General features: G+C 36.8%; 1 protein-coding gene across 10 annotated transcripts in view; it reads left to right on the forward strand.

Annotated features, from left to right (window-relative positions):
* Positions 1-27,992, forward strand: part of LOC125236157 (brain tumor protein) — an 834,846-nt gene that overhangs the window by 731,567 nt on the left and 75,287 nt on the right. The window contains exon 1 of one of the 10 annotated variants that reach the window (XM_048142861.1): positions 14,122-14,290. The exons of 8 other annotated variants lie outside the window; for them this stretch is intronic. In XM_048142861.1, coding sequence (XP_047998818.1) covers positions 14,268-14,290 — 23 coding nt within the window. In that variant the 5' untranslated portion in view covers positions 14,122-14,267. Of the gene's footprint in view, positions 1-14,121; positions 14,291-27,992 lie in introns of those variants that run through there. One more of the 10 variants, XM_048142866.1, reaches the window with a different exon arrangement.

The raw sequence follows: 27,992 nt of genomic DNA on the forward strand, positions 1-27,992 counted from the left end.
CCTCCAAGAAAATTAGAAACATTGTAGACCAAACTCATTTAAACCGTAACCACGTTCCGAAAATGTGTTTCCGACTCTGGGACCATACAGTTAAATAAGATTAAATTCAACTATCGACATGGAGAAAACACTTCCGAGCTAAGTTTTATAGGAAGAGCTTATGTGGCTCGGTCTATCGAAGAACATAGGTCTGTGGCCGTTTAAAAGTTACAAAGAAGGTCTTAAGCGGCTAGCTTGTTCTAGAAACATGTGCCGTTTTAGGAGGAAGTTTCGCGTCGAAACCACTTTACAAGGTCCGTAGGAACTCGTCCGGAAAATTCGTTTTCAGCGTCCGGGTATTCTTGAATTTCAATGCAGAACGTAGGGGAACTATTATGTCGGTGGGTTTCAATGGGTGTTCGGTGCAGGAATTTCCTCGGGGCGTTTAGAGATTTAAATAAATCGCGTATGTGCACTATTTCGTTTAAGAACCGAGCGTTGTTGGGATATTCTCCGCGCATATTGTTCTGCAACATTGGCGTCTCGAAATTTGGTAATATTGCGGAGGAAATAAGAATCTACCTGTATCTCTTCTCCGAGTAGATTCTGTCCGGTAATCCGGACTGGATGATTCAGCTAGCGGGTTTTAACTTTTTAAGTAACAACTATCTCAATCGGATCGTTGTATTCTATGTGTAGCGTTTCTATTCAGTGCTTCTATAAATATGATTTCAATGCCTTTGCAAAGTGTTATACTCTTGTTAGTTTCGCAGAAAAAGCTACTGTGAGAAAATATAAAGAAGAAAACAACGAGTGTTCAATATACCATTTCCATATAGGCTGTAGACTGTGATCTTGCACCTGTATGTCACGAAAGGGATAAACTATCTTTTTGGACTGTATTAAATTAGTTAAGAAAGAGTACTGTTGTTGACTGATGGCCTGTTCTCCTGTCTCAAGGAAAGCGTCCAGATTTTCGCCAAACTTGCTCCAATTACAAAAAACCATTGCCAATAAATCAGTTGCGTATAGATAACCTCGCCAGCTGATACCGCCGGATCCGGTTACCGATCGTATCGGTGTCGCGGTGCAACCTGATCCCGAACGGAAGGACTCTTTGGTTAGGTTACCTGTGTAATGGTGCTCCCTCACTGGCTGTTATAAATGTTATATAACACGGTGTGACAGGGACGGCGTAATTTCAATGCCATCGCGCTGTCCCTGTCACACCGTGTTAATTTATAACGACCAGTGTGGGAGCAACAAAACGTTGGAAGTGACGATAGTGTCAGAACGAGATGAGGCTATTTGTGGTGGTTGGGGCTTGTTACGATTGCACTGCCGGGCTAGAAACGTCAGAGTGCTAGTTACATCTAATGTAAGTCACACAAAGATGTAGCTAACTTTCGACCTAACCCTGTATAAGGCAAGCCAGTAAGGAATTTTGAAAAATTGAGCCCGACTCGACTGAAATAGAGATCAATATGAAAGTAGGGAAATGTGTAGTAGGTACCTATCTACGCGACCAAAAATATCAGCAAGACTATTATGAGCATAAAAGTGTGTTCACATTTTTTGTTTAACTAAACCCGACAGTGTTTTTTTTTTGCTTCCAGTTCTCTAAAGTCGAATCTTTATGCCTATATTCTTGAAGTCAGGAACCTCGTGAAGTCGTTACTATCGAATACTTACAAGTCTCACCATTGATTAAACTCGACTCGATTCTAAAATCTTTCAGCTACTGATCAAAATCTACATGAACGATTGAACGTGTTAATTAATCCCTTCTATGTGTACACATATGAGTACATATGAATACACAATTACAATTCCTTATGTCGTCCTCGGATGTAATTTGAGGGGTTAAATCTACACGTGGTTCAATCAGTGGAAAATTAAACCTTAGATACATAATGTATACCTAGAGATATATGAGATAAGTCTGGATACTGTGGATTAACTTGTTTTATTACTAGGTCACAGAATAAAATAATGTACAGAAAATAAACTTCCTACAAAATCAAAGTTCAAAAGCGGTGCAAGCTCAAATCGTGTTGTTCCTTTCTAATGCATAGCATTATTTCTCTAGACTGTTTCTTGTCAAAAGTCAAGTAATTATCTTATCAGTGATCGCACTGGTTGAATTCACTGACGTGTAGTTGTGCCAACCCTACGCTACTGTTTACTTGCTACGTAGCAATGCCAGTCAAACAGCGCCGAGTTCGCTCGAAAGGAATAGTTTTTGACCTGCCACTTGAGTCATAAAGTTACCTTATGATTCACTTCGGTAACTAAGTCACATTGTTATTGCAAAAGTGACATTAAAAAAAACGAGAAGTGGCTTTTGTGACCATCTGGAAACGCAATTTATAACAAACCGCAGTTCAATTAATTCTGGTAATAATCATGTAAGTAATAGCTATACCTACATACGAGTACATATACATTTCGATTTTCATAATCGATATTTATCGAGATTTATAGTGAGTCGTGACGTAAAGTATGAAATTAAGTAGGTAGGCATTTCTTGAATGTATCATACATAATTTCTGTAATAACTACACAATATTTTCGATGTCATAAATTAGTAAGAAACGCAAAACAGCGTTACTTATTCACTCGTGCGTAGCCGTCCACACTTAATAAGCAACGACATTGTAATCTAGATTCTAAACATACCGTCCCAACTCTTAAAATACATTGTCAAAAACAATAATAACCCAAACCAAATATTGATTGACGCATATTTTAAGGATCCGAAGGTGTAAATCATTACTGTAACGATCTTTTGTTCATACAAACTGAAGACCATACAAATGCTACGTGAGTCATACATACACACAATGGTCGTAAAGCGATGACTCGATTCATCTAGTGGGGGTCATTCACACGATCGTTGACCTGGTGTTTTCCTGATGGGATCTGGAAGTTACTTTTAGACTATTTTAATGGGAATGTCTTTCAAGGCTTTTTAGATTTGGCTTGCCTCCTGCATATATATGTACAGTCGCCACTAGATATATATCGCTTTGATATTTATAAGAACTAAGAAGCACCTTTGGCCAATCCGATATTCGTAATATATTCATATTCATATACAATTATTATAATTTAATGGTTTGTACAATCAAGTTTAAATAAATTGATAAATTATAATTAATCCCTACTACCAGCATACTAACTGAAATTGGTCATAAATTCACGTGAAACGGTTTTTTATTTATTCTTTTTTGTTCATTCGTTTTTATATCAAGTAAACTAAGACCAGACACAAATATTGAAACTTGGTATTCTTAGTAATTCCTTTGAACAAAAAAAAAAACAAATCGTTCATACATAAACATTGCTGATTAATAATATTTTGATGAATTGAATTTTTTTCTGTTCTGAAGTCGGTCAAAGGGTCAGCATATTAAGCCAATTAAACATAATCGATATTACATTTTTAATGTAATCATTTTACGTTTTATTAAATTCTGATTGCTGACGCAAATAAAAACAACAGTGTCGTGTACTCCATTACACTTAGTCCAATCAATGCGGCCATTTTATACATTATATTACATATACATGTATATTTATTTAAACTTTATTGCACAAATGAACAAAAATGTACAAATGGCGGACTTATTGCTGAATGGCATTATCTGCCACTGATAGGTATTTATATTCCATCGACATAGCAAAATTGGAGTCAAACAAAAAAAAATATTGAACGCTATCTCTGGCTTCCAATTTGATCAAACATCATGTCGATATAGAAATAAAACACTGTTTTCAAAAGCTTTTTACCATCAAGCTTTTGAAAAAACTTAAATTTAAATAACTTAAAAAAAATTGCCGCCATGACCGGACTCGCACTCGAAACGCTGACATTGTGCCTTGTGCCCAACCTTGGCCTACTGAGTCTGTTTGTGACCATACAACTCGTAATTATTGTCATAGTATAAAAATTACAACTGAATAGAAATAAAAATCTAGAACAGTTGTTTCCAAAAACCGACCGACACATAACGTGCGATAAGTGTAGGAAGAAGAGTTGTTTCCAAAAAGTTTAATTCTAAAATTTAAAATAACCCAAAAATCGTCCTCATTGAGCGGGCTCAAAAGTTGACTGTTTGTTTCGGCCTTGGCCGACTGACTCTGTTCCGTGGCCAGATGCAACTCAATGGAGTTTTCGTAGCCGGTAATTGTTCTTGTTTCGGCGGTTCGGTAATTCCATGTTTACCTTTCGTTACTGCAAGAATTATGTGTTTTGCAAAACCTGTTTAAATATCATCGCGATTTTGTTCTTTCAAGTCAACCCCTTAAAAAAGTGTTAAACTTGAGCAGTTTCATGTGCTCTGCCTACCCATTTCTGGAACAATCGATATATTTGACGACCGGTCTGGCTCAGTCGGTAGTGACCCTGCCTGCTAAGCCGCGGGTTCGAATCCCGGTAAGGGCATTTATTTGTGTGATGGGCACAGTTCCTGAGTCATGGATGTTTTCTATGTAGGTGTCCCCAATATTTATTTATTAGACTAAATATTGAATAATTTTACTGTTCCTTTGTCGTTTTTTATACAAACACTTGTGTAACATTTTTATGTTTCGTTTACGTACTTCGTAACACATTACATTGATTATTTTGGAAGTACAGCTAGTTTTTTACCTAATTACCTAGACAAACGTCTTTTTTATGTTTTTTTTTTCATTGTAATATTAACAGATTGCTTGCCTACATCATAATTGAACCCATATCCTCGAGAGGAAAGGGGGTGTCTTAACACTCTTATGGTGCTCTTACACAGGCAACAAAATTGCCAGCAATTTACATACCATTGCCGCATAGTTAGATGGTGCGTATTGAACAAACGCGGCAATGGTATGTAGATTGCTGGCAATTGTGATGTATGCCCGTTGTAAGAGCACCTTTAGGCCTGATTTAGACGGCGTGCGAACTCGCATGCGATTATAGTTACATTGCGGGCTGTTGAGGGTACATACGATTTTGCACAGCCATCAAATACCGCAATGTAATAAAACTCGTATGCGAGTTCTCGTACCGTCTAAATGGGCCCTTAAGCTTTTAACCCGTCACCAAACGAGGGTCATTGCAATTTATGCAGCTACAAAACTGCATACAATCTTCAAATGGATTATTGAAATCTGTACCTTTTTGTGAGTTTGTGAGACTCAACGGGAATGTTCTGCTGACCCATACGATACAATGTACATGTACAGGTACAGTAGGTATTTATAGCCGCATCCTGCCGATGCGTGCCATATGCGACATATATGCGAGTGCGATTATGCGCGGACTTTACGTCAAGTGATGCCGATGCGTTTGTTAGCCCCAATCATAGATTTAGAATTATTAAACTAGATTGTTTATTAAGGTCAAAAAGTGTGTCCACATGAGAGGTAATTGTTTGGGCTGGTGTCCCTCTCGCACTTACTGACAATGTCAACATTATTCAGTGACGTCATCACTGTCATAAATTGGGGATACCAGTTAGTTTTCAAAGTTACTACTAAATCTACTAACACCCAATTGAAAGTATTTTTTAATTATACAAATCTTTGATTTACTGGCATCAAAATAATCACATTATAATTATTTTCAAATTTTTTGAAATATATCGAAACCCTAGTTTGAATATAACATTAAAATAAAATAAGAAGTTATAAAGTCAGGTAATATACAGATAAAAATACTACTAATATGGGAACCTCATTACCACTGGCAACACGTGCGAGAGGGACACCAGCCCAAACAATGCCCTCTCATGTGGACCGTTTTCGCTAGTCTGATACGATCGACTTTCTGTTTCAGTAATAAGGTTTAATTTCGTATGGCAAAAAATGTGATTGAGCTGTCCCCTGTAAAGGTCTTTGGCCCCAATGAAGTACATCAAAATTGTTAAATATGATGGTACACTACTTAACCCTTTAACCATTTTGACGTTTGTTCTAGTCATTCGATTTTGAACTGTAATTCTTATTGTAGAGATGCGTTTTTGTTTGAAGTATGATGGCAAGTATTTTTAACCCCCGACGCAAAAACGACGGGGTGTTATAAGTTTGACGTGTCTGTTTGTCTGTCTGTGTGTCTGTCTGTGGCATCGTAGCTCCCGAACGGATGACCCGATTTCGATTTAGTTTTTTGTTTGAAAGCCGAGTCGGTGGGGGGGGGGGGGGGGGGGGGGGGCTGATATGCACATTAGGTACCCAAAAATTTTAAGCCATATTAAATTATCAAATATGTACTTATTTGTACGTTGTGGGTCATTTGATTATTTAATGGTTACCGACTTTTATCTAACCTCTTACTTTTTAAAGCAAATTCACGAGGTCATGCTCATGCATTTTCTTTTTTATTAGTGGATATTTTTATATGACACTTTCCGCCGTATCACCTTACGGCCTTGCACCTCGCAATATAATTAAACAGTATAATAACTCGTATTTTTTTTTCTTCAAACTAATTTACTAAGTGTGATGGCAAACAATGCAGATAAAACTTCTGCGGGTATAACGGTTATTGTATTAAGCCTTTGCAGGTATTAAAAAACTAGTTTAATCCACGGAACAAAATTTATTTAGGGTTATGGAAACATTTGGTCAACATATCAAAATTGTAATACAGTTAGTGTAAATATTATATGCAAAAATAACTTCAAGAAACAATTAAACCTGTGTTCCAAATACAAACTCTCCTTGAAAATACATTTGCATTGCTAAACCCAATACCGATCGTAAGTTATCTTCGATATCAAACACGCAGGGCACTCAACCCTTTGTTTACTTTACTATGTTATTGCCACGTGCCGTGTTTATTTGCACTTCAACGTTATACGGCGTAAACTGTATGTATTACATATATAGGTCATTAGGTATAGGTACTTACATATACAAAACGCGCTAGTGGCCTAGCGGTAAGAGCGTGCGACTTACGATCTGGAGGTCGTGGAATGAGATTTTCGGAACTTATATGCGAAATGTCATTTGATATTTGCCAGTCGCTTTTCGGTGAAGGAAAACATCGTAAGGAAAGCGGACTAATTCCAATACGGCCTAGTTAGTTACCCTTCGGGTTGGAAGGTCAGATGGCAGTCGCTTTCGTAAAACTAGTGCCTATGCCAAAGCTTGGGATTAGTTGTCAAAGCGGACCCCAGGCCGGGCCGTGGCAAATGCCGGGATACCGGAAGGAGAATGATGAGGTACTTACACATATACATACACATATTATAGTATGGGACCACCAGAAGACCCGACGCAATTTCGTGGTTGATTGAATGAATATTGACATTTTATTTAAATTTTAATTGTAATTTAGGTTGTATTCTCTGACATTCATATACTTGCCTGTTTTTGTGTATGACATACGATTAAATAAATTATAGTATGGGCAGTATGGGCATTGAAAACAAAAACAAAAGGCTTTTAAAATTCGACAATCCAATGTGACACTTATTATCTTATCATTCAGCGAAACGTATGCAGACTACACTAACTTTACAAAACAACTGCCACCAGACTATAACAGGTTTTATTAGGTAAATATTAGTTTACCTAATCACACACACACACACACAAGCTCCATCCTTATTGATAGGTAAATTTTTCCTACCGCCAACCTATACATACCTATAATATAGGTAACCAACCTATACATACCTATATTTATAGAAACTTAAAATACTGCAAAAAATTCCACCGTGCCTACGCCATATGCGAGGCATCTGCAATGTGCAAGCACGTTAAAAATCCGAAAGCGTGGACCCCCGCGATACGGACCAGCACATCACACATGTCGTTTTGCGGATCGAGGTGGCCGTGACGTCATCGACCGCCAGGTTTTGTTGGCAACTCATGATCTTGTTTTCAGGGATTTTCTTGACTCATTTGAAGTGTTCGTAGTTAATAGTAAAAAAACAAATGGATGTCGACTTTGCTTGAGTAATCACAAAACATATCGTCACTACTTTTAAAAAAACTTGTATCTTCGTCTGTCAATGAAAAGAAAATTGTAGTAAGTATGTATGAAATGCATATAGACTTACTGCGTTTTAACTTTGAGGAACAGCGTGAGATACGAGATTTTTTAAAAGTAGTGACGATATATGGCGCCGTATCCAGTAGGTACGAGTTAAAAATCCGAAAGCAGTAGTATAATAAATTATACACTACGACATGGGCCATCATTTCACACATGTCGTTTTGCGGACGACCTGAGGAGGCCGTGAGTCGTGACGTCATCGACTGCTGCCAGACGGCCCACCGCGAACCACATTCGACGTTTGCCTCTGTCGATTTCGCAATTGTAAATTCGTACGTGTGACATTGAAGCAAAATGTCCACGTGGTTCTCGGTAGAGGACCTCAGGTTTGCTTGGCAACTCGGGAGTATTTGTTTCATTGTTTTTTGTATTAAGTAGTAGAGTATAGTTCTCATAATTTCAGTTTTAAAGACACACATGGATTAATTTCTTCTAAAGGCTCCAAATTTATTTGAACCACCAGTCTATGGGCATCAGGCGTCTGGCTACCTGAAACCCTTTGATAACAGGTACACGACCAAATCCGTTTTTTTGCTCACTTAAAAGGTTTTTTTTTGTGTTTAAGAAGACGCCTTTAAACCTACCATGTTAAGATAACATTAACGTATTACATATTTGAATGCATAATCGGTTCGTGCGTATTTTTTGCTCAAGCGAGTGAGTTTTTGAGAATTCAAGTAAAGTTCTAAATGCAGAATTAAGTTACGTAGTCGTTAGCGGCGTTGTAAACAAAACACTGACATGACAGTATACACTCGTGGTATGGCTATATGTATGATAGCCAAGACGATAATTTTGAGTATCAATCGCGACACAACGTTTTTGACCAATGTGTTGACTGGTCAACAAATCGAACAAAATGCTTTTACATTTTGTGACTTGGGACTAATATTTATTGTTCATATTTTTCTAATTATTTTGTTTTTTGTTACAGGTAAGTTCCATATTCCTGAGTATTACACAACTTACCACGGTATGCTGTACAAAATACTATAGTCATAGGCAGGATTAGTTTATGATACATTTTCGCCAAAAGGGTATGCAACGATCCATTTGTTGCAATCTTGCCTATCTTTGCCCTCGCTTTTATTATTTTCACCACCATTTTTACTGTGTGGGACTATAAATTAAACATCGAAATTTAAAAAAAGGGGCGTATTTCGGGTAAAAACAAAAACACAGCGTTGACGCGACAGATTTAGGTAGGTAGGTTAAGCGGCGCTGACAAACCGAGGGTAGCCGGCGTATAAACGCTTCCGAGATTTTAAAACTCGACCGAGAATCGTAAAATTTTCGTTTTAAGTACGAGTGGGACGTAGGACTACAGGATCTAGAAAAACTATACGTCGTATACAAAGTGGGGCCTGTAACAAAGGCGAAGAATTGAACTCTAGGCTATTCTCCTTATACTGATCAACATTTGTTCGGCGACTTTTAAAAATAACTTGTATTTTGATTTTTATCACCCTTGAAAGTTTTTTCTAAGAGGTAATGTATTGCGAATTCTGTTAAGTCTAAAGTGTGACAGACAACGTCAATGACAACAATAATGGCGTTCATTGAAGCTAATACCTATTTATTTTGTATGAAAAATTAAAAATTTAAAGACTTCATAATTTTTAAAAGTCACTGAACAAATGTTGATCAGTATAAGGAGAATAGCCTACAGTTCTTCGCCTTTGTTACAGGCCCCACTCTGTAGTTACTGATGGTATGGTGTTTAAGTTTACCAATGACCCTTTAGTTTAGTTTCACCTACGTTTGTCCATTACTAGAGGTCAGGGTCACGGAGTATCCTTTTATTGTCTTTGGTTGACTCACTGCGCTTTGGCGGCGTTGCCCAATCCAGTTTCGTTTAGACGGTGATTAAAGGTGTTTCCTAGAAACAAAACCGGTTTCAGCTCGTTTAGACTGGTGTTTTCAAATTGTAGGCTGTTTGGTGCTGCATTGACATTTTTTAAATTGATACCAAGGATTACTTATATAGGATTTACATACCTCGATTTTTTAACGCCACCTATTAAATACTATCATAACTACACTGATGATGCCTACAATTTTTTTTAATGTGTATTGACGTGATATCATGATTTTAAAATAAAGAAATATGTCATTTTGGTTTTATAAAAAATAAAAACACGCAAAAATACTTGGGGAAAATATGATTTTGGCCACTTTCAGGCTGCGAAACAGCGCCATCTAGTTTTAAACCTAAAAGGCCCAATTTATGGGTACGCTTTTTTGTATGGGCTTTGTCAGTCCAGTATGAAATCGTTCTTGATTGATACTAAAGGGCCAGATATAGCGTCTCGCGAGCGTAACGTCGAGCCAAGTGTATGGAAAAAGACGCCTCGCCGACGCGGCGTCAGGCTTTGCCATGGGTACAGTTGGCCCGACGCTACGCTCGCGATACGCTAGAATTGGGGGTTGGGGGTGCCCTTAGAGGAACTACAGCGACGACATTATTGGTAATGCTATTAGATAATCCTACAGTGAAAAGAAAAGTTCATTTGGAATTGTATATATTTTACAATTTTAATACTTACAGTTGAATTTGTCTTTTTTCAATCCAGTTCTCATTCCACAAAAAAAAAACCTAAAATGAATGGTTAAAATTTTAGTAGTAATTTGTATGCCTTAGTTTTTAGGTCTTAATAGGTCAAGCACAAGAAAAATGGGTCTAGAACTGGCAAAAATCTTACGAAACATTTAGCGGCTAAACCAAACGTGTTTCAATAATTTCACTGACACAAGAAATACGTGGCGACTTCGTCCGTCGTCCCAAATTACAGAACTAGCAAAAACAATCCATTGTCCCTTGTCTCAAACTTGTATCGACAATTACTGCTCACCAACTTTTCCATCCAAGTCTTATTTCCCGCGCGTATCATACCTACCCCTGTTATATGGCATACACGACACTGTTGGGATGATTCAATTTTCTCCCGGGGCAAACATTGAAATTACATAAAAGTCGTGGTGGTGACCGCCAAATCTACCAAAGCAAAGCCAAATTCAGTAGAAAAGATTACAACGGAACTATTGAGTCACTTTAGTATGAAAACAGTAGGTGTTGCTATGATAGAAGCGCCTGGCATCCGTTGGCTCGTTGGGTGGACGACATTCGAAAAACTGCGGGGCACTTCTGGATGGGATTAGCCCAGGACCGGGATAAGTGGCGTACACGAAGGGAGGCCTATGCTCAACAGTGAGCGATTAATGGCTGAAATGATGATGATGATGATGTTGCTATGATAAAAAAAATGTTCCATTTCTACTCTTTTATGTCAGGCTGTACACTGATTTAAACTTTCACGATTCTCACTCATTATTTTTCAAATTAATGTGACTTAATCATGTTTATAACGTTAAACCTTGGAGGCTAGTTTCTAACGTAGGTAAGCTGAGGTTCGGAGACAAAAATATTCAAGACGGTCTAGTTATCGATTAGAGACCATTTAAGGGTTTGCTATAGTTTCATACGTCATATTTTATATCAAATAGATTAAACAGGAACTTACATTTTACATTACTATGACACATTGTCATTCTAACTGGTTTGGGCTATAAACGCAAAAAAATATTTATTATTTGGCATGATTGCCAAACACAAAATAGTTATTTGTTATACAAGGGGGCAAAGTTGTATTTTAACGCCGAGTGTAGAATTGAAAAACGAGCAAGTGAAAGGATTCTATAGTTGAACCACGAGCGAAGCGAGTTTTAACACACGAGAAGTAAAATACATTTGCACCCGAGTGTAACACAAAACTTTTCCCCTCACTATAGCGAGGAAACTACAACGCAAGAAATGCGTTTGGTGGTAAATCATCTTTATTACTAGATTCACCTACTTTTATCAATTTTAAAGCAGTTAATTTGACTTTATTCAAGGTCAAATTACTTTACCCACTAGTGGATAAAATGCGTTTTTACCCGCTGGTATTAAAGGACAAAACACGTGTTTCCGAGCTAGTGAGGGGAAAAATATTTGATTGTATTCTAGTTTAAAATATAGGAATGTGAAGTCTACAGAACTCGATTTACTTATACATACATTTAATAATCCCGATCCTGCTACTTTAATGTAAAAGAAATTATATCTTTATACACTGAATAAGTTTGAGTATATGCCATCATTATTACCGATAAATACTAACAAAATATCTTCGATTTCATATTCTTTGAATAGCAAAACCAGTAGGTACTGTAAACAATTAAAATAAAATATTAATAGCTTATTTTAGTCCTGTATAATCCATCAGTTGCTATACATGAAATCAATTAACAACACAACAATACGTTAATCACACCTACACACCCACGGCACGCACGTGTGTGTGTGCCCCTGCATGTGTGTGGCGGCAGCTGCAAAACTTGAATCCCGCCGCCCGCGGTTCCCAAACTTTTATTATTAACAGGAGTACGATGAATTGTGACTCGTGTTTTGTGTTGCTTTGAATTTACTGCAACTGTTGCCGTTTTATTAATGTAAGCGTGCTTGTTTTTAGATGATAAATGTTGCCAATTTAGTATATCGGACAGAGATGTCGAAATTATCAAAAACGATGTCTTGTGAACAAAGAAGAATAAAGAAATCTGTGGCTTTTATACTTTCATAACTACTTACACAATTTATATTTTCACACATTTTTTTTAAGAAATTGGTAATCTCTTCTTGTTCGTCCTTTGTATTTCTCTGCTATGTGATCGTTTCTTTATATAAATGTAAATATGTATACACTGTGAATTACCACCTTCAGCTTTGGAAGAAAACACATGTTGTCATATGTTTAACGCGTGATATAAATACATATAATAAACAGGTAGTCGTTCACGTCAGCTTTAGAACACGTCGTCTTATCTATCAGATTACGGCCTTGAACATAACACGTTGCAAAAACGAAACCCTACAAACGCGGAATGACAATAGCAAAACTATGTATTCTGCGGCCGGAGCCAATAACACGTTGGCAAAGATTTACAAATTCACCCGGTGACTCCAACTGTCAATGTTGTCTAGGTTTGAGGGTTGCCACAGAAAAAAACTCGACTAGATTAGTAGTAAAAAATGCTTAAATATTATATGTACGTAATTACGTATCAAAAAATATAACATAATGTATCTTTATTACTAATCTCTGTCAAACAAGTCTGTCAGTAAATAAGAACCAAGAACTATAGGTATCCTTTTCTCTAGCACCCTAAAGAAAAGGATGCATATAGTTTTCTTTGTTCTTATTTACTGACAGACTTGTTTGACAGAGTATAGTTTACGCAAGCTATATTAATGTCCAGCCTCTAGCAACCCTATATAAGTGACAGTGTCCCTTACGTGATGCGTCACTTACCCACGACCACACAATAAGGGCTAAGTAAATAAAAACCTGACTAAAGGCGTAATGAGATATTCATTCATAACCCCATGTTAACGTAGGCAAGATATATTCCGAAAATATTCCATCATGCTTTCCGAGAAGTAGTGTCATTTACCTGTTTTAGACAGTAACACAAAACAATTAAAAATTTAGACAACACAGCGTGGAGAAACAAAATAATTAGTGGCAGGCTTTTTTGGTGATAAAGCCGCTCTAAATACGAATAACACACTGATTACATCATAATCTAAATCGCTGCCTTATACCATAACAGGCCGCAACATTGAATATAAACGGCACAACGACATTCGTTTAAAGTGAATAAAACAAAAAAAAGACACGTCCATAAAGTTTAATCTGTAGAATAACTCTTCGGTACAATGAACGCGGGCCGATTACCTTGAAAACTTGTATGCGAGATCTTTACTAAAACAAAAAAATAAGTACGTTATTATAACCGATACGAAAATAGCACTGGACTACAATGCCTTCGCCCGGCAAGTCAACGTGCGTGGAACAAAACAAAAAATAAATTTCCCTTAAAATTAGTCGTAGTATAAAAAAGCAATTAACATTTACACAAACAGATGTTTGAGAACCGTCAGTTTTTGGTAATATAACTAGTAGGGTACGTTTTGTTGTAGTCATCTCGTCCGTAACGTATGGGTGCCTTGCCTGCATTCTTTTTTCCAAAACTTGACCCCCTGTTTCAGTTATGATCCGACCGTTGCCGCGGACGGTTGTGCGCTCGGATTTCTAGTCAACGCCAAATTGTATTTGTAAGTTAGTGTCGTGTAGCTGTAGTTTAGTTTTATTTGTGTAGTTTGAATTGTTTTTGATACTGGAAGGAGAATTATTTGCTTTTAATGAACGGATTTGGATTGCTTTGGTGAGTTTGTTTTTCTTTGTTAACTACGCCGCGTGTGCCGGTTATGAAAATACATCAATAAAATAAATACAGGGTTGTAATTCTCGATATTCTTTTTTTGTGTTTTTGTATAAATGGTGTTCAAATTATATTTGGAGTGGTTATTTATAGACTTTAATTAACGTGGAAACTTTTTGAATATCATAATTAAAATTTAGATTTTTTTCAAATTGAACTCTGCGGGACTTCGAAACAAGTTATACAAAGTTCGTTAGATTAATTAAATGTCCTAAATCTTACAGAACAAAACGGCCTTAAATTTTGGAATATTTTTAGTGTAAGGAATATAAGATTGCCTTCAAAATTTTATTAGGCGCTCCGCTACGCAAATTAAAATATCTCAGAAAATAAACTTAGATTTTATGTATTTACCGCAAGAATTCTAATTTCATTTTGTTCGCTTTTTTCTTGGTTTTCTTTATGAGGAACAAGGTGTATCTATATTTATTTACTGAACGTAATTGAAAAATGTTCAACGGTTTCTTGGTTTACCTACTTTATTCAATGAATAAACGATAAAAGTTATTCATATACTGCACATTTATATATTCTTTTATAAAAACTTGATCAGATATTTAATCTTAAATTTATTAATACAGTTACAAAAGTATATTTACGTATTGAAACTAAGACTAACCTTAAAGGTTAGATAATCTGAAATATTTTTATCGACTAAGACGAAGATATTCTAAAGCTCGTGTAAAAGTTTAAGGTATCAAATTCTTTTTAAAACAAGTTAACGAGAAATGTATTAGTCCGTCTGTCCGCATCTTTGAAACTGAACCTTCCAAAGTGATTGGCCGAGAGCTCTCAACCAATTACTTCGCCGGTGTCTGTCTTTGTTCCGCCGCTCGTCCCTTTCAGAAAAAATACGACTTGAGTATGACTAAACATTCTCGGCTGTGCGTTTTACCCTCCCCAGTCCTCGTGTACAAATTTTGTAAACATTCCAATATTTATTTTGAACTTTTATTGAGTCAAAAGATTCGAAATTCAAAAACAAAACAAATTTTTCCAGGACTCAGGGGGCTAAGGTGTGCGTTCGTTTTTATTCTGAACTTTTCGGCAGACAGGTTTGGTTTTACAATCATGTTTTCGAACGAAATTACAGCAACAACAAAAACGAGAGTTTCACCAATACCGTAAAATTTTAAATGTAGGGAATTTAAAAACAAAATGTCTCATGTTTTTTTGTTTGCGTATGTCTCCCCCGCCAAAAGTAGGAGCACTATGAGCCTTTTTAAGGTAGGTATTGTCAAAAAATTGATCACCCAGAAACCATAAAAATAAAATTCAAAATAAGTGGCAAAATAACTAATGTTAAACCGAAGTAAGCGTAAGAAACTCAGAACGACCAAAAATAAGTGAATGTAGGCCAAATTGTGAGTTGTGATACTAAATGACCCCATAATACTCTTTCTAGATTCCATCTCAAAGCGTGCATCGAAATTAGTTCATCACTTACGGGTTACCTAACAACGTATAACTTGTCTTTAAATCTCACTTTCAAATTTAGTTCTTAGTTATACAAAGACAAGGTTTAATTTTTGCTGTGGGAGTGTTTAAAAAGTCTCGGTTCAAATGTTAAATAAATGTTATGAAACCTACGCACTAGGATATTCCAATCGTACGCTTACCGCAGGTATGAGTCGATCTTTATGAGGATTACAATTCTCCGTTGAGAATAACTTAATCTCCTTTTACCTGTCTCTGTCTGGATATTTTATAGAAAGCGTTTGTAGTCCTTTTTATACCTTTACCATGTATCATTTCCATGTCTCGTCGTTTGGTTCCTTTTTGGTTGTAAGTTGTTGGAAAATGAAAACTACGTAAACACAGCGATTCTGTGCTGTTGCTCATTTTTTCTAAAAGTTATCTTTTACATATTATGGGTATCTACCGAGAATAATAGTAGTTAGTAGTATTCACTTTATATTTAAATAAAATTTACAAAAGCGAACTTACCTCAGTAAGAAAGCTCTTCCATCTAAACCAGGTAAATGAGTGATAATCCGGACATTATGTTAAAATGGTCAAAGTTGGACTATAGATTAGCGATGGGAACAGCCTGATGTGGCGCCTCATTAGAGTGAGTAAAAGGTGCCTCGGTATAATCAGAACAATGCACGGCTTACAAAAAAACGTACTGGACCTTGTAGATTTCAGTCAAGGACAATTCTAAGACATTATTCACTGTCACTCTATTAGAAAAAGTGATGATTCGAATTATATTTGTTAGAAATTGTACAGTCAACCAATTGGAACCCTAGGCCACTGGAGAACTATGTCATAGTGACGTTACAAAACAGATTGTAAGCAAATTCATACTGCTTGTTATGATTTAGTTATTAGAATATTATAGATTATTTTTAATTTTATAAATGAAATTGTCATTTGTTTATAATAAATAAATAAACGAAGAAACGTATCGTAACTCAAGCAAGCAAGAGGGGAGCCGCCCCTCTAGCGCAACTTGCCTTGTCGCGCTTGAGTCCATACTTGAAGTCGCGCTTGATGCATGGACTCGCGCGCGACAAGCCAAGTTGTGCTAAAGGGTCTGGTTTACTTACTACAAACTAGAAAGGGAAAAGTGCGTATAAAAATTACTAACTAAGGGTCCCCCCACATCTAGCGTCTCGCGAGCGTCGCGTCGGCCCAACTGTATGGGCAAAGCCTGACGCCGCGTCGACGTCGCGTCGACGCGGCGTCTTTTTCCATAACAGTTGGCCCGACGCGACGCTCGCGAGACGCTAGATGTGGGGGGACCCTAACTTAAATGAACCAGAAAATAACTTTTAAAACCATATTTTCCATGCAAATCAAACTTAAGAGCAATAAAAATTTACTATAATTAAAAAAAATATACAAATAGACCTGTTTTTAACCCCCCAAAAACGACGGAGTGTTATACGTTTGACGTGTTTGTCTGTCTGTCTGTGTGTGTGTCGACAAACCGATTTAGATTCAGTTTTTTTTGTTTGAAAGCTGAGTTAGTCGGGAGTGTTCTTAGCCATGTTTCATGAAAATCGGTCCACTATGTCGCGGTCGGGGGTTTTTTCAGAACTTTAATTTTGTGGTTACGTGGTTAGGTTATATTCTTCTCAAGTTTATTCCGTGACTCGTAGTTTCCGGCATACATCGGTTTAAATATTTTCGATACACGCGCCATTTTTCCTTTTATAATTTAATTCGTTTAAAAGATGTCCGGAAGGAGCCTATTACTTAAAAGGGATAAGCAGCTTGGGCCCTGCCCTGGGGCGATACTGGCAACCTGTATGGCCAATTAGGTATACATCGTGTTCTTTTTGGCTTGCGTGAGCTTGAAGATTGCAGCATAACATTGAAACGAAATATGTGTAGTTCTCATTAGATTGAAACGGGGTAGGTAGGTACACAACGAGGTGAAAATTTCATAGAAAAAAATAATAATTTCAATAGCATTGTAGTATTACAAAACAATGTATATTGAGCCTTGCGCCTGTAATTAAATTTGTTTTTAATAATTTAATTAATTGTGCCATGGTCATCAGACACCAAGCCATTTGTGAAGGAGATTTCCAATAAACTTGTCTGGGTGTCTGATGACCTTCAAGCGGGTCATTTTTTGCTCAACGGCTGAGCCTAGCTGTGATGTGGGGAACCGCCGCAAGCATCCTTAGGACGTTGCCCCGGGCAACCCTAGGATATATCCATAAACTAATATTATAAATGGGAAAGAGTGTGTGTCTGTTTGTTTGTCCGTCTTTCACGGCAAAACGGAGCGACGAATTGATGTGATTTTTAGGTGGAGATAGTTGAAGGGATGGAGAGTGACATAGGCTACTTTTTGTCTCTTTCTAACGCGAGCGAAGCCGCGGGCAAAAGCTAGTTGAAGAATATTTATGATTTATATAATATATATAAAAATAAAAATAAAAAGCCTGCTGTAAATATTATATATCTATAACTAATTATTACTTTAAGGTGGTTAGTAGGTAGAATAATTCATTTCAGTTTTGTTTTATTTATATTTTGCTTAATTACTGGTATTAGAATGGTTAGTTTGATTATATACCTAATTATATTTCCTTAACACTTGTATGTAACAGGAACCCCTCTCAGGTGAAGGCCTTATAATTTATAATTATCATAAATTCAAATTTAATAAAGTAATTATTTTACAGCAAAAGCTTTGAAGTAAAATATAAAAAAAACCTGGTACAATCATACTAAGTTTGATAGCTACATCAATAACTATGTACCTACCACCTGTACCTACCTGACATAATTGTCATATTTAGTCGTTCTAGTAGACAAATAAATATGTAGATACAAAGATTATGGTAATAAACAACATAAATTAGTACCTAACCTACACGCGCTGTTTTGTATTCAACTAACGAGTGAAAAAGTTTTCCTCGAAATGCCTCTTTAGACAATTCTAACAATTCATTCCTCAGATTAAAAACATCAGGCAATCAATATTCTTTCAAAACAACAAGTAATAATTATTCTTCGTCTTAATCTACGCCTACATGTTTTAGCAGCAAATGCATCGCGTAATATCAACGCCTTACATCGTTGAACTCTAGACAATAGTATCGTTTCCAAATCTTTTTGACCCGATTTTCTCATTACAGACTACTTCAGAAATATGACTACATTTTGTGCCTTAATCACTTTTGATAAGTCTACGAATGCCTAGATATATTTGGAGGTTAGGTATGTTAATTGTAAAGGTAATCTAATCTCTTTCTAGCGATGCATTATGGTATGAGTGCGAATGAGATGCGAGATAATCTCAAAATACATAGCGTGGTTTTCATGTGGGTATAATAAGATTATAACTTCGAGAATACGCGAGGAAGGGTCTGCGGCTGCGTATAAACAATGTATGTGTAAATTTGACAAAGAATGTCTTGAGTTTATGTCAAGATTAATACTTATGAGTAATATTGACACATGATTTTTGGTACCATCTATATTGTTGCCCAATATGGCGTAAGTATACTCGATTAGGATCTAAAACCAGATTTAACAGAAGTTTACGATTGTACTTTATGTCATTTGTTCAGTTTACTATTATTTTTATGCACGTTGTGTGTTATTTCTGACGTGTAAATATTTATTAAGTGGCGTTGAATTATAGTAGCATCAAAAATGCCATTTATTGATAGCATCACCTATAAAGTAACACCAGCCATTCACTTTATGTTTATTAGCAGCACTTAAAATAAACCACACATCTTCCTTTATTATATAGGTTATCCAAATAGCCCCACGCGATTATATTATAAACACAAACCTTCACATTTTGTACACATGTCGGTATATGAATTAATTACTTCACTGTTCCAATTTTATACCTATAGGTACACGAGTATTCAATGTCCATCCATGCATATTTAACATGGTCGGTTTAGGTGACCTTTGGTGTGACTTACACCTTCCTCTTGCAAGCTTTACCCGCAATTGAACATATTTTGTTTATTTAAGGTCTTTCAACTACAGCAGCTAACGTGTTAAAATATAAATACATATAATGCAAAGTGCTGGGGGCTCGTGGTCTACAAAATATTTAGATTTTAGGAGAATATATTGCCATGAAAATGTCACAGAACGTGAGTGACTGCTTGCCGAATTATTTTGTATGCATTTTTTTATTTTATTTGAAAGTTAAGTAAAAGTTATCTAATTACATTTTTTATGTCCTATACTCACCATCGCTAAGAGAATCGCCCGTATTAGCTTTTTTACAAATTGGGGAGAATGAGTTACACATGTACCCAATGTACAAAATTTTAGTCTAGTACTTTGTAAGAAGCTGGCATACATAAACAGATGACCGAGTGATCTTAGACTACCGTTTTTTAGGGTTCCGTAGTCAACTAGGAACCCTTATAGTTTTTTTAATGTACGGAACCCTAACGAAAGTCTTTTATAAAAAAACCCTATGTAACCCTAAGTGTGTAAATAACTGTCTTCTCTCACAGTGACGTCATATGTAACCTTAGCTTACCGATGGGAATCTAATATTAAGCAGTTTGTTCGCGTGAACTTCGTACCTAATTGTTGTTGTTGTTTTATTTTCTTTGCTTCGTTTCTTGCTAGTTTTTGACGTCTACCATAATTTAATGGTATTTTTATAATTAAAAAAAAATACAGTGTAGGTATCTAGTAACCTGCAATAATATTGCGCAACGTTTACCTACTATGGGATCAACTGCAGTGGAACTACATGACAATTCGCCAACAAACTGGTTCCAGTTTGGCGAAAAGAAAAAATGTAATACATACATTAGTCATAAGTTTTTTTGAAATATGTAAATAAAAATAAAATAAATAAATAATGACCTAACCTAAACATTTTTAATCAATAATCTTACCTGTTCTTAGGTTACAGTGTGGCAAAAAAGTAGAAATTTTTAAGTGGTTTGCAATAACGTCTCTTCAAAATCAATATACGACACTTTTTAGTTTCTACTCTTTTTAGGATGTAATTAGACTAATTAGGCCTAGATCAAAAGGGCATAATTATTTATTAATAACTCTTTTAATTGTTTCAGGTAAGTTCAGCTTAAATCCTGCGTCACATGACGACAGCCCTCAAGATCCGATACATGGGTATAATTGGGTATATGTATATTTAAATGTTTATCAGTCTGGGTTACCGAAGGTTTCCAATTAACCCATACATGAAATCCTTTAAGACGCTACCGGAACGAAAATGCTAAAATGGAAAGGAGTCCCCCTTTCAATTTGGGAATTTCAGTTAAATATACTAGTCATTTTTTATATTAAAGGAAAAAATGGAAAAATTTACGCTTCCGGCGGGACTTGAACCCGCATCATTTGCAATCCGTGCAAGGCTCTTAACCAATTGAGCTACGGAAGCCGCGCCGGACATCGCAAATCCTTCCATGCCTTTCCTTATGTACACACGTCTTGGGGTGACGTCTAGCGCCATCTACCGACAGACTATTACATCTTGTACGGCACTGGAGTCTCAAGTTATATTGAGAATTCACCAGTAACAATGTGCTAACCCATACTAAATTTATTTTTAACAAGCAGAAACGTCTGCTAACGATTCTAAACATTTTTTATATTAAAGGAAAAAATGGAAAAATTTACGCTTCCGATTTTTTCCTTTAATATAAAAAATGTTTAGAATCGTTAGCAGACGTTTCTGCTTGTTAAAAATAAATTTAAATATACTAGTGTTATTAACTAGATTATCGAAAAAAAAATCTCCATTAAGAACAACTCAGTTATAAGATATTGCGAAAAAATCTTTAAAATCGAGGTTCCGCTCTCGACTGTTTCCTCCTTCAAAACTTATTTAAACGGAACGAAATTTGAGAATCTGAATAACAATGAAATAATATGTGTCGGACCGTTTAGATTTTTTGGCTAATTGTTACCGATCTTGAGTGTCACACCGTTTTTTGAGCCATATTGAAAAGGGCTGTTTTTAGAAATTTTTGATTGGCTCTAGCGTCTTTTAAAATAAAAATAGCAAAAAAAATCAAAACGGTCCGACACAGATAAAAATAGTAATAATCTGTGTTGAAAAAATCAATGCTCTATCTTCAAAAACCAGGGAGGAAATAGTCGAGAGTGTTTGTATGGAGAATTGTTTGTATCGTATCGTCTTAAAGCTAGCCATCAACTATTCGTACCTAGTCTGGATCCAGATTACGGGGCCGCCTCTCGATTGTAAACTCAAATAGTTATTAGTACAGCTTGGTGATGACTTAGCGGGCTTAGTGCTAAGAGGCGCGGGGCGGGGGGCGGGCCACAAGAACTAGCTAAAGCCGGGAGTCTATCGCGAGCGCAGCATACTTATAGGATTTCGTGAACATTCCCCATTGGTGACACAGGTATTGAACTGCATACTAGGAATTCGCACTTAACATACACACATTGTACATACATACATATAATCACGGCTGTATCCCAAAAAGGAGTAGGCAGAGCATATGAACCACTAAGTTTCAGTGCCACTCTTAGCAAAAGGGGGTTGAAAGAAATCCAAATTGTGACATCGCAGTGACAGGTTGGCAGCCTCTCGCCTACACCGCAATTTAACCCATATCCCACAGCCCACAGTCGACTTATACGACACCCACGGGAAGAAAGAGGGTGGTGAAATTCTTAACCCCCCCACACGGGGGACTTAACATTAAAGGAAATTAATGAGTCCGTTTCGCACGAGCTGGAAATCCAGATTCAAAAACTATGCCTGCTGTAACGTAGTGGACCGCTCGGGCGGGGGTGCCCGAGAAGGTTTTTTAGACAATATATATTTTTGTAGGCATGTCCGGGTTACTTTAGTAATTTACTCTAAATACTAAATTACTGGAATAAGGCTTTAGCGTTCAAAAAGGTTTCGCCCACGCTTACGCCCAGTGAAAAAAAAACACCAGCATACTGGTGGCTCTAAGGGTGCCTTTCCACTAGAGATGCGCTACGTTGTTTGATATCCACCAATCATATTCATTATTCTATATATGTAGCATAGCGCTGGTGGGAACGGGTTCAACTAAGATGATTGGTGGAAAGGCACCCTAATGCCACGCTACCCGCTGCTACCCGCTCCGCTCATCACCATGCTCGATAAAAACAGAGACCGTCGAATTTGCTATTCAGATTTCAGTTAGCTCCGCACCCGATTTGATTAATGGGTTTAACTTGCACATGTACTAACTTTCGACCGTACCTCGTTGTCTTGGAATGTGTACTGTAACTGGAGAGTAACAAGGGTGGTTATGCGATGTACGCTTTGAACGTGCGCATTTGACTATGTTCACATATTATAAGTAACAAGGAGTTGAGGATACATTTTAGTAAAAATATAGACTCTTAGCATGAATAAGTATGTAATGTAGTTTGTATGGAAAGAGTTCAGTGGTGTAACAAGCGGTTTCCTCATAAATTGCAGTAGGACTGAAGTCCGTTTGGACCTTTTCTGTGTGTTTATACTATATTGACCCATACAATGGTTGGCCAAGCTTGTCTTGCCATTTATACTTGACACGTTGACGTTGATGTAGTCAAATTCGACCTAATTTTACTAACATAAGTACGTCGGTATTACTGTTATGTTTACAATTTAGTAACTCAAATAGAAACGTTTAAATGTTTTTTTGATTACAAATCTTATCGAAAACGTGGCTTAAACATAATTTACTATATAAAAATCTAAAAGTTCCGTTCCATAAAACACAATGACCATCAAAGAAGTCTTATTCGTCCCGCGCCTTACATTTCTTTAAAGAGCTAAGTGCCTGTAAATATAGATAAACGCCAGGTTCAAATGGAGCGGTGGTATTTTACATACCTCAATGTTTTTTTTTTCTATTACACAAATACTGGCAAGGCTTTAAACCCCGCTTAATATGTAGTACATTTACATGGGATAAAATATCGAAGTGCCTGACACAGATACCAAGTACGAAATGTCAGAAAGCAAAATTGCTATGAAAAAACTGACAGGAGCTATTCAATAAATATTAAATAACTCAAGGCAAGTTATTCACTTGCCAGTCCACCTATGACGTACATATATTTTTTTACACACGAGATGTCATGAAAACAAGTGATATACTCTTACCGTCAAAGCGACGTTGATGACATACCCTAATGAAGGTGCCGACACCCAGTACCGTCACATCTACAACCAAATCGTCAATTAAATTGCCACTCGCTTTTTGCTGAGACCTGTAATTAATATGATTAATATCCCCCATGAGTAATGATCCCGATTCATGTTACGGCGCGCAGTCGCGTCCGATTGGTTTATGCATGAGCTAGTTATGGTAAAAACGTCGTATGTATGTAGGTTACGATATGCGATTTGTGACCTTTTGACGACGAACGTTCGCTGAGTTCTACAGCTTACCAGTAAGAGAATTAGGAAGCAAACTAACATTTGACACCAAATAGTGCCCTATAAACCGCTTACGTTTACCGTCAAAGGCGTCAAATCACATCCATTCGTATTTTCACGAAGACTGTCATGCTATTTCAGTCTGTCTCGGTACAAAAAGTAATAATGTTGATCGAACTAGCACGACAAATACGAACGTTTCCGTGAAAAAACAAAAAAAAAACAATTCGCACTACATCTGTACTTCGTACTTGCAGTGGTGACATCTATGTCATCTGTCCTAACCTTTCAGTGTGCCACCTCATTTAACTAACTTGCTTTGGCTAAATCAAAATAAAATTGTGAATGATAACTCGCGCCGGCCTGTTGTAGGGCAGTAAAAGACACCAAGGAGCTCCATCGAAAATATTGACAAAACGTTTTGAATCGTCTTGTTTATGCTAGTAACTTACCACTTACCTGACGTTTATAGGGCTACTTATAATAAGAACCAAGGGACTGGTAAAAACAGCGCCGTGTGCTCTTTTTGAAACATTCTAACGCACGTCGCGCAAACTTCACCTGGCTGCAAAGGTAATGTTTTATTTTGACGAAACAGTTCCAGTTAATACACAATTAAAAAGCCTTTTGAAATCCCAAGTAGGAGCATAATATATAGATTGTAGAACAGTTGTACTGCGTGGCATGATAAACTTTAGATGATGACGTAACGTAAGTAGCTGTTTAAATTCCTCATACATTTAGATAAGCCGTAATGGTCACTTCAATCTTTGTCACTGTTCCTATTACAAAGTCGACCAAGTAATAACTTTAGTGCAGCGTTCAAATTGATAATCAAGACCAGTGGTGGGCAAAGTGCTACCCGTGGGCCAGTCCGGTCCTCCCACCGGTCCTTTACAATAGTGTGTGATCAGCATTGTAATATTTTTTTGTATGTAAATCTGGCCCTCTTAAGTTTCTTCAAATATTGGCTTACATAAAAAAAGTTTGCCAACCACTGATCAAGACCAAGAATGGTTATTTCGGAAACCGCGTGCGCGGCCACAGTATAATAAAGAGTACTATCGTACAGTATGGCCACTCCCGCTCCCCGCTGAAAGTGCCGCCCACCCCCTCTCGGTTACCTCACAGTTACCGCCTGTCAAAAACGCGAACAGTCGACCTGTCATATGTCACTCATACAAGCACAGTACGCGTTCACTTACACGAGCTTAGACTGTGTGCTAGGAATGCGCTTCTTTCATATATTGGATCGCCAGTGTCCGAGATGTGGCGCGGCTGCACGTTGATGTTAACTTTAGCTAAACTTTACAGGGTACGTAGCCAAATGCCGAAACTCTTCTGATATTGTCTTTATCGTAGCTATCTGTATCGCTCTTCCGTATTGGCGCCACAGAACTGGCAGACAGAGCAGACTGCGTTTCGATCGGCGACTAGCATCAACGATTACCAAACAACAAATGTCCCAGATAAGTTTAAAAACGTATTTTTAATTTATAAGGTTCCGTTTTACTTAATAATATACCCTTCATTGCCCACTTGGCGCGTCCTTTGCGCCGCAATATTCCATATTAACGTTATTACGTATCGACGTCACAACCAGATTACGCGTAACTACGTTACGTTGACGTCGCATGACGTAACTCAGTTACCGACGTACTGATTCACGGGAAAATGGGTTAGCTTACATGCCAAGTGGTCTTTCAGCACGAGTGGGTTGTTTGTTTTCGGGAGTTTGGATGTAAACAAGGAGGTACTACAAAGGTTGTAAATAACAAGTTTCAGTTAAAAATAAAAAAAATAATTGCTGAAGAGCAGGTGTTTATGCAGATAAAATTTAAACCAAATATGTTGCCTTAAAAATAAGTGTATATATTATCTAATTCGATGGTTCCTTAAGGAAAATGTCTACGACCTTAGGACTTGGTCTGCGTGGAAATTCACTCTTTTAGGGGATGAAATATCTTCGGCACTAAAGTATACCTACTCTATTGCATTAGTTTCTTGTCGTTTTAAATCAATCTGTTTCTAGGAAGCAAAAGTTGTTATTTGAGAAAATGCAATAAATAGTTTATTATTTTGGTTTCCTCTAACAATATTGTATCTTCTAAAAGAACTAAAAAAAAATCAAGACTTCGGAGACGTGATCTGCGTACCATAAAATTTCACAACTAACGTAACTATAACCAACAGAATAGTAAACAGTGCGTTTCGCATGACTTTTTCTCACGAATAAAACAAATTAAGATTAAACAACAATGGCCGTGCGACAAAACTGAATAGACGTATCCATATCTTGAGTTAACCGTTAAGAACATTGTTAAGGAACCCTAATCTCACGAGCATCCGAGGGGAATGCACCGCGCGCGGGACGCAGCCGCATCTAATTTGCATGTCACTCTTCGCCGTTCGCTGTCAACGCGCGCTCACATACTTGCACCCTTACTTAATCTCAAAATGGTGTAATTAAGTAATAAGTTAATTATATCAACCTGCATGTATTGAAGAAATCTAAGTAAAAATTATTCAAAGTTTATCTGCCTACGTTATTTATACATCGTCAAATCACCACCAGTATCCTGCATTCAAAACCAAAAAGCAATTGACGCCATAGTCTACATGGTCCTTCATCGAGCCGAATATACAAGAATCAAGCCCTAAGTGAGATATCCAGGACGTTTGAACCAGCTGAGCCGAAGAGTCAACACAACACATTTACCTACCTAAAGTGCAATCATCAAACAAGAAATTAGCAATTATACAAAGGATTGGTCGAAATCAAAGTGAAATTTAAAGTTTAAGGCCGAAACGAGTGGTTAAGAGTGAGTTCTTTCCAAATTGTTACCATTAAGGCGTTAAATAGGTATGTAAACCATTTATTTCTACCAATTACAATTATTTAGTGCAAATAAAAGTAAAACTTAGCGTTAGGTAGGTACGTATACGTATGCAAAACATTTAATACATTACTGCATACTATTACATACATTTTCATTAAAAATCAAACTTAAAATCGTAATTCATTAATATATCGTGCAAATAATTCATAACTTTAAAATCATTAGTTGTTTATCGCATAGTTGCATAGGTAGTTATCTCCAGGAGCACTGTTACTAGCCGGCCGGCGGCCGCAGCTGAGCGAGTTTCGACTTAATGCGCGTTGCATTTTTGCGTAAACAAGTGACGTAACCATGAACTCATTAGGAATTTAATGCGAAATGAAATGAAATTGGATTTGTTTACATGTTTAAGACTTATACAAAGTATTTTAATGAATCAAATTATATACATTTTATTATCATATTGAAATCAATTCATTTATACAATTCAATTCATATATACAATTTATATACAAGTTAATTGCAATTCATATACAATTTTAAGATCATTTATTTAAGGTTTTATACAAGTAACGGAATTTATCCTATATTCCCATAGCCCTACACAATGTCGGACTTAAAAGATTTAATACGTAAGCGTGGTGCAGTTAAGGGGAGGCTAACCAATTTCATCAATTATGTTGAAAAATTAGATTCGTTGTCGTCATTACAAGTGATTGAATTACAAGCGCGTTTAAGTAGAATGGACGCACTTTATGCACAATTTGAGGAAATTCAATCTGAGATTGATATTTTAGTTGATGAAAATGATTTGGCCGTTCACACCGCCGCCCGCACAGAGTTTGAAGATTTATTTTACGCGAATATTGCCCTTGCGCAGGAGATCTTAAACGCCAATAAACCTGTCAAAAATGATGATAACGATAATTCTTCCAGTGCCTCGTACGTTTCA

Source organism: Leguminivora glycinivorella, chromosome 18 (genome assembly GCF_023078275.1).
Source record: "Leguminivora glycinivorella isolate SPB_JAAS2020 chromosome 18, LegGlyc_1.1, whole genome shotgun sequence".
In the NCBI taxonomy this organism is placed as follows: domain Eukaryota; kingdom Metazoa; phylum Arthropoda; class Insecta; order Lepidoptera; family Tortricidae; genus Leguminivora; species Leguminivora glycinivorella.